The sequence below is a fragment of the Propithecus coquereli genome, unplaced genomic scaffold, assembly GCF_000956105.1.
Source record: "Propithecus coquereli isolate 6110/MARCELLA unplaced genomic scaffold, Pcoq_1.0 Scaffold18, whole genome shotgun sequence".
NCBI lineage: Eukaryota > Metazoa > Chordata > Mammalia > Primates > Indriidae > Propithecus > Propithecus coquereli.
Window position 1 is genome coordinate 368,296 of NW_012142745.1, and position 7,031 is coordinate 375,326.

Genomic DNA, 7,031 nt, shown 5'->3' on the forward strand with positions numbered 1-7,031 from the left:
CTCCAAGAGAGACACTGCTGGCCCCCCTCACCCAAGCATATCCCAGGCCTCCTATCTCTTATCACTTCCGTTCACTCTACACCTCTCCTTAAAACCCACGTCCCCTCTCCACCCAACTACTCCTACACCAGTGTCACCTCCCCAGGCCTTTCCTAGACTCCCTCAGCCAATTAGTGCCTCCTGCTCCTGCGCCTGCAACAGACTATTATATACTCCTCCTTTGTGGCCCTGGGGCACAGCACAGAGCTGGCACAAAACAGAGGTCACTAAATAGCTGTTGGGTGCACAACCACTGCAGGCCAGCCCCCTAAGATCTCCAAAGGAACAAGGCCCCCCAGGCCTCTACCCTAGCCCCTCACCTGCACACTCAAAGAGCAGCTCCCCATCGCTGAGCCTCCACACAAAGGCTTTGTCGTCTTCACCGCCTGTCACTGCCAAGGTGTTGGTCTTGGGATCCAGGCTCACACAAAACACAGATGCTGTCCCAAGAGATAGTCCATGGGTAAGGGGACAGAGTTCCTACCTACGGTTCTGTCCTTCAGAACCTTCAGGCAGCCCACCTCTTCTCACCCAAAGCAAGCAACTTGACTTTCCCTCTGGAAAAGAAGTCCTTCTAAGTTTCAACAATCAGGCTGTTAGAGAAAGCCTCCCCCAAGCTTGCCAAACTCAAGCCCTTCTCCAGGGCAGATGCCCCCTATGTGCTTCTCCCCCTACCACCCACGCTGAGGCCATGGACAAGGGGTACATGTGCGGGGCTTACAGTTCTCAGCATGGGGTACCACCAGGCTGGTGGGTTTCTCACTAAAAACTAGTATTTGAGATTATTAAAAATATGCTCATAAAGGTACCTCTAATTTACACTCAACTGACTTTCATTAACTCTTATCAAAAATAACTTTTTTAAAGAAAACTAAGACTCAAGAGAGGTTAATTAAGGTTAATGGGTAAGTAAGAGAGGTAGGATTTGAACACAGGTGTCTCAACAGACTCCAGACCCAAGCTCTCACCCATCCCACCATAACGCACCCTACCTGTGAGCTCCTCCAGGGCAAGGCCGGTATCTTTCCCATCTCTGGGTCCCTCACAGTGCTCTGTCCACGGCAGATGTCTAGTGCCCACCTGGACTGATTTAAGGTGGATCTCCTCAGAGACCTACCTGAGTGCAATGCAAAGGTGACCTCGCTATCGTCGGGGCCCTCCATGCTGCCGACCACCCCTTCCTGGGGTTCCAGAACCCAGCCCTCCTCGTTGCCCTCTTCCTCCTCTTCCTCTTCCTCAAAGTCCACATCTTCCATCTCCTGGGCCAGATCATCTGCTTTGAGGAGAGGGTTAAAAGATGGGGCTCAGGAGGCGGTAAGAGGGATGGGGAGAAGCGTCAGCAGGCCTGAGGCTGGGTCATGTGGCCAGAGGGTAAGGTGGAGTCAGACACAGGGAGTGTAGCGGGGGCGAGAAGCGGCAGGGAAGAGGGGGCGTGTGGGACGAAGAACGGGAGGCCAGGTCTGAGGACCTGGAGCTGGCCAGCGACGGTGCAGGAAGGGAGGGCCTAGGGGATGATGGGAAGGGGGTGTGTGAGGGGAAGGGCCAGAGGAGGCGTCAGGGAACCCCCACCCCGCCAGGCCTGAGAACTAAGTATGGGGGTGGGGGAGGAGGAGGGAGAAGGATGTTGGTAGGAATGACCGGTGGGGTGTGGAGGAGAGGGGATAGCAGCAGGGGTCAGAGGCCAGGGGTGAGCGCCTCCTGTCTGCCCCATGGCCTGAGGAACGGCAGTTCTCACCCGGGTCCGGTGGACCGGGATCCAGTTCTACCACCTCGATAATCTCTTCATCACCATGGAAGCTTAGGGTCTCCAGTGGGGGGGTGTCAGCGGCAGCCCCGCTTTCCGATTCGGACTCCATGCGGCGCAAGCGGCCGATCCACTTCTCCGGGCCCAAACGCCTCCCAGAGTCAGCTCTGCGCGACGACGCGGAACTCGAGCCCCTCCTCCCGGGAGGAAGTAGGCGTAGGCGACTCCCCGGCAGGAAGAGCGACGGCCCTTCGGCCACTAGCGATAGGGGTTGGCTGGCTGAGCCACCAATCACAGGGCAGAGTTGGAAGACCGGGTCGGGGCGTGGCGGGGAGAGTCCAAACTCCGCCCTACCTGACTCCGCCCACAACAGGAGGGAAACAAGCGAGCGTGCGCGCCTCCGGGTCTCCTGGGAAGAGTAGTTCTCTCGGGTCCGTTCCGCGGACTTCTGGGAGTTGTAGTTTCTGGCCTGTAGGCAGGACGAAAGGAGCGGGGGAGGCCCCTTACGCAAACTACAATTCCCGGCGGGGAGCGCGGCGAAGGGGGGTGGGATCTGAACATGGCGGCGGTGGTAGCTGCTACGGCGCTGAAGGGCCGGGGGGCGAGAAATGCCCGCGTCCTCCGGGGTAAGGAGAGGGACCCCGGGGAGGGCAGGACTGCAAGAGATCCCTTGTCTTTCACATCTCGCCCAGCGATAGCAGGAGATCAGGGCTGTCTATTCCTGCCCGTACTCCTCTGCAAGATCTTAAAGAATCTGGGGGTGAAAAGATGCTCTCTAGAGGTCACCCAGTCCATCCCCCTGTCTTCGGGCTGCACGACACCTCTGGGGTCTTGCTGCAAGAGGGAAACCCAAGGAACCCTTTTAGACTCCCGCGCTCCAGGTGTTTCACACTCACCGCAGTGCAGAGGAAAGAGCCCCGGGCTTCTGAAGGCTTGGGTTCTCGCCCCGGATAATTAGCGGTTTGACCTTGGGAGAAGTAGTTCGTCTCTCAGGGCTTCAGTTTCCTCTTCTATAAAACGAGGGGATGGAGTAGACTATCTTTAAGTTCCCTTCCAGTGCTAACATTCTGTGGTTTTAAAACCTTTTCCCGGATCTCTTTCATACGTCTCATGTGATTCCCACTGCAGTCCTTCCCGTCCTGGCGTCTGAGATGAAGAACAGCGAATCTCGCCCTCCTGACACCAGGGTGATGAGCCCGCAGTGACGTGGAAGTGGCTTCCAAAAGTGCCACCTCGATGGCGATTTTCCCGTTTCCCTTTGGATTCTCCCTGGCACTGTTACTTCAGACTGCAGTGGCTCCCCTTCCTCAGATCTCAACCACTCCTCCCAGCCCTTATCCCTCCTCCCCTTTTTCTTTCTCCTCATCCCCTCTTACTGACCTTCCTTACCTCCATCCTCAGGGATTCTCTCAGGAGCTGCCGCTAACAAGGCTTCCCACAACCGGACCCGGGCACTGCAAAGCCACAGCTCCCCAGAGTGCAAGGAGGAACCTGAGCCCCTATCCCCTGAGCTGGAATACATTCCCAGAAAGAGAGGCAAGAACCCCATGAAAGCAGTGGGACTAGCCTGGTGAGTTTTAAGTGAGTTTAAGTTGCCCACTAATGGGGATTGGCATCCAGGGGAGGGCAGGACTCAGAAACTTCTCCAAGTTTCAGGTCACGGTGAGTTGAATCCAAAGTTGTGTGTGGGAACAGATTTGCTGGGTTCAAGGATCTGAATCTCAGAGGAGTGGGGCAGGGGAGGTGGGAAAGTATGTGGAACTGGGGAGAGAGTGGGTTTTCTGTGGAATAAACTGAGCAGAGCTGATCTGATTCACACTTGAGTCCCTGGCCTCATCCTCCCTTTGAGAGCTTGGGGTGAGACCCAAGTTTCAGTAATTAGTTAATTAAGGTCATGTGAGATTATATTAGTTGTGTAGCAGTGCCTAGAAGGTGTTACATTGGTATTTGGATCCGACTCTGACCTTAATACGGATTATTGGTCAAAATTAAAGAGAAAGGAGGATGAAATTAACATTTTCTTCAACACCTGAGCTGTGCCAGTACTTTACCATGTAATGTTTTAGTTTTCTGAGATTAATATTACATCCCCATTTTACAGAGGAGAGAACTGAGGCTCAGAGCTAGATTTTCACTAGGTCTTGTGACTCTGTGCTCTTTCCCCCATACCAAGCTGTCTTCCAAGTAGCAGTTACTCAGATTGAGAAGGGAAGTCTGGGAGGGGATGTGGGGCAATTTAGGCAGATGGGGCCTTTACAAAGACTCAGGGAAAGAGGCTGGGTGGCCTGGAGAATCACTCACAGGCGCTATGGCAGGAGTGCAGTTCCTGCTGAGGAGTGTGGAGCTCTACAGAAAAGGAATGAAGAGGGAGGCAGAGACCCAACCACAGTGGGCCTTTTGTACCATACCTAGGAGTTTAAACTTGGCCAGAAAGCGATGGAGAGCTGTTACGGGGTTTTAAGCAGGGCAGCCTTCAGATCTGATTTGTGTGGGTCGCTCCAGCAGCCAGCAGAGAGGACGAATTAGACACAAGAAGTATTGCAAAATTCATGCAGTTGATAAAGCTGGAATGATTACCCCCAGTGCCTCTGGCTCAGGCTTGGCCCCTCCCCAAACCCCGTGCACATCTCCCCACCCCTAGGGCCATCGGCTTCCCCTGTGGTATCCTCCTCTTCATCCTCACCAAGCGGGAAGTGGACAAGGACCGTTTGAAGCAGATGAAGGCTCGGCAGAACATGCGGGCGTCCAACACGGGCGAGTATGAGAGCCAGAGGTTCAGGGTATCCTCCCAACATGCCCAGTCCCCTGAAGCTGGGCCCGGGGTGCAGGCCTGAGGAGTGCTGCAACCCTCTGCTAGACTGTATCTAGACTGTATCATTGACTGTGAAGTCCTCCGGTTTGGCCGGGATTCTAGCCCTTACCTCTGAGGTCCACCAGAGGGCGCGCGAAGCCCAGGCTGCTGCCAGCCCCCGCCCATCCCACACCAAGGAGCCAGCCAAAGGCAAATAAAGTTATTGAGTGTTGGAGTGAAAAGGAATCAGGTCTGGGTTTGTGAGTCCCTTGGGACGGGAGGGGCAGAGGGTGGGGTTGGTTACTCATGTGTGCTCCCTCTCACAGAAGAGCTCAGTGTTCCCTGCTGGATGGTGGGGCAACCACAGAGACTTAAGTGCAACAAGCCTAAGCTCAGGCCCTGGGGACCAAGCCCTCAGACATGCTGACAGGGAGGGTGGGGCTCTGCTCAGCCTTGAAACAAATAAAGAGAATCAAAGAAGGCATTCAGGGTGTGGAGGCAAAAAAGCACTACTCTTGGCTGAGTCCAAATGACTCAACGTCTCTGGGCCTCAGTTTCCTCGCTTGTAAGAGATTGGACTAGTGATCTCTAAGATGGAGTTCTCAACCTGAACTTGCAGTCCATCCCCTCCCCCATCTGCGAAATTGTACGTGCACATACAGCTTTGTGGGGAAGAGCGTTAATCGCTCTCGTGAGCTCCTGGAAAGGGTCCATGGCACAGAAGGGTCAGCACTCGGGCTGAGAGGTCCCTTCCAGATCCAGTGTTGCAGGGTTGAGCACCCAGGAAGTGCTGCAGAGTATTTAGTTACCTTGGAAAAGGTGGGCCAGACCAAGCCAGAAAGCACGGGTCGGAAGTGGATGCTTCGGGCAGAGCCAGACAGATGCTCCCAGAGTGAACTTTCAAGTGAAGAAAACCAGAGCCGTACAGGGTTTTCACATCTACACATAAAACTTTATTACATTTCTAGTTGCGTCCCTTTGTGTGGTACATTTAGGATCAAGTACTTAATAGAGAAATCCCAAGTATATCCTTGGGCTGATTCGGTTTCCACCCCCACCCGACAGACTGACCCTCATCCCCTCTTCCCCGTTCCAGCTTGAGGCACTTTGAAATTACAAAGAAATCGGTGGCTGGCTGGAGAGATGGGGCTTAAGTCAAAAATCTCCCAGTGCAAGTTAAGAACAAACTGAGAGAGAAAGTCACCTTCCCCTCAGGGCCCTCCTTGGGTTAGCAGAAGAACACAGACGTTGTCTTGGGCACCACAGTAGGCTTCAGTACATCTCACGCCAAGTGGGGGACCCCAAAGCATTTTCCTTGCCACTCCCCCCAGTCTCTTTTCACCCTGGTTAATTCCTGACCTCACTCACGATCATTAAACCACCCTATTTCCTGACCTTTGCCCCTCACTTCCTCTAAGCTACCTGAGCACAGAAAGCAAGAAGTCCCTCTGACCAGAGATCTCAAAAGCACCTAGGGAGCCCCAAGCAGCTTTGGAGAATGGGGACCAGTTGGCTACAGCCAGCCTGCTCTCTCTACCACTGTCACAAGGCAGCCCTGGGTAGATGCTGCTCCATATTGGCCCCTGGGGCTTCACTTTGCTCACTCTCTTCTTCCCCGCCATCCCTGGGATACCCAGATAAACAATATGTAAGTGTCACTGAAACAAGAACGGGCTGAAGCGAGGAGACTCATGGGCACAGATGTCTTCTCTTTCCTGAGCTAAAAGGTGCCAAGCCAAAGGAGTATAGGATAATGGTCTATGTGTCCAGGAGGCTGGAGACAAAGCTCGCTGGCTTTGTTAAGGGTGGGAGAGGAAACAGCTCCAGCTGCATAGCCTAGAAGCCTTTGGCAGAGGTGGGAAGGGACCCTCCCTTACCTTGAAGTCAGTCACTTCTACCTTTCGTATTCCCTTTTTGCTATAGAATAGGCTCTTTTCATCTTCCCCCCAACCTCAGCTGTTAAGAATTTGGTGCCATGTATTGGGTGGAGGGGAGAAGACACATCTTCAGCCTCGTCCCTGCCAAGCTCACCAAGGGCAACAGTTAGTCCCCAGCTCCTCCATCCCCACCAGGTACTTCCCCGTCCAGAGCCAGAGAGACCGGGACTGCCATCTCCAGGACAGAAAGGAAACGGGGTAGGCTACTTGAGGAGAAGGAAAGGGGTATGAGGCCCCAAGCAGTCACAGGGCACAGCCCTCTAGGGAAGGGAAAGCCCAGGGTGGGGTGAAACAGGGGTGCTCCTTAATTGCGATCGCCCATCAGCTGCAGCACAAAGGTGAAGATGTAGATGATGTCTGTGTAAATCTGCAGGGCACCAGTGATGTAGTCCTCTGGGCTGATGGTGTGTTTCCGGTTCCCCAGGACCAGCTGTGTGTCGTAAGCCAGGAACTGCAAGGATAGGGAAGCCAGAGGTGAGAACCCAGAGCTCAGCGTCCAAAGTTCATTTTTTTTTTTTTT

At 54.1% G+C, this 7,031-nt stretch overlaps 3 protein-coding genes across 3 annotated transcripts in view; 1 reads left to right on the forward strand and 2 right to left on the reverse strand.

The window, feature by feature from the left end:
* AAMP (angio-associated, migratory cell protein) overlaps window positions 1-2,057 on the reverse strand; it is a 5,615-nt gene extending 3,558 nt beyond the window's left edge. Inside the window, exons 1-4 of the mRNA XM_012642459.1 lie at window positions 1,775-2,057; window positions 1,157-1,312; window positions 360-479; window positions 214-218 (exon numbers count right to left, since the gene is read on the reverse strand). Of these exons, the coding sequence (XP_012497913.1) occupies window positions 214-218; window positions 360-479; window positions 1,157-1,312; window positions 1,775-1,895 (402 nt within the window). The 5' untranslated portion in view covers window positions 1,896-2,057. The remainder of the gene's footprint in view (window positions 1-213; window positions 219-359; window positions 480-1,156; window positions 1,313-1,774) is intronic.
* A 142-nt stretch (window positions 2,058-2,199) lies between these two features.
* LOC105808796 (probable hydrolase PNKD) lies at window positions 2,200-4,820 on the forward strand. The gene is made up of 3 exons (XM_012642541.1): window positions 2,200-2,409; window positions 3,185-3,353; window positions 4,425-4,820. Exons 1-3 carry the CDS (start codon window positions 2,343-2,345, stop codon window positions 4,615-4,617), a joined length of 429 nt encoding a protein of 142 aa, XP_012497995.1. The 5' UTR covers window positions 2,200-2,342; the 3' UTR covers window positions 4,618-4,820.
* A 691-nt stretch (window positions 4,821-5,511) lies between these two features.
* TMBIM1 (transmembrane BAX inhibitor motif containing 1) overlaps window positions 5,512-7,031 on the reverse strand; it is an 18,036-nt gene continuing 16,516 nt past the window's right edge. The window contains exon 12 of the mRNA XM_012642540.1: window positions 5,512-6,962. Coding sequence (XP_012497994.1) covers window positions 6,816-6,962 — 147 coding nt within the window. The 3' untranslated portion in view covers window positions 5,512-6,815. The remainder of the gene's footprint in view (window positions 6,963-7,031) is intronic.

Coding starts and splice junctions, on each gene's coding strand:
- LOC105808796 (XM_012642541.1), top strand. CDS start 2,343: ATGGCGGCGGTGGTAGCTGCTACGGCGCTGAAGGGCCGGGGGGCGAGA. Junction 2,410..3,184: donor AAATGCCCGCGTCCTCCGGG/GTAAGGAGAGGG, acceptor CTCCATCCTCAG/GGATTCTCTCAGGAGCTGCC. Junction 3,354..4,424: donor AAAGCAGTGGGACTAGCCTG/GTGAGTTTTAAG, acceptor CCCCACCCCTAG/GGCCATCGGCTTCCCCTGTG.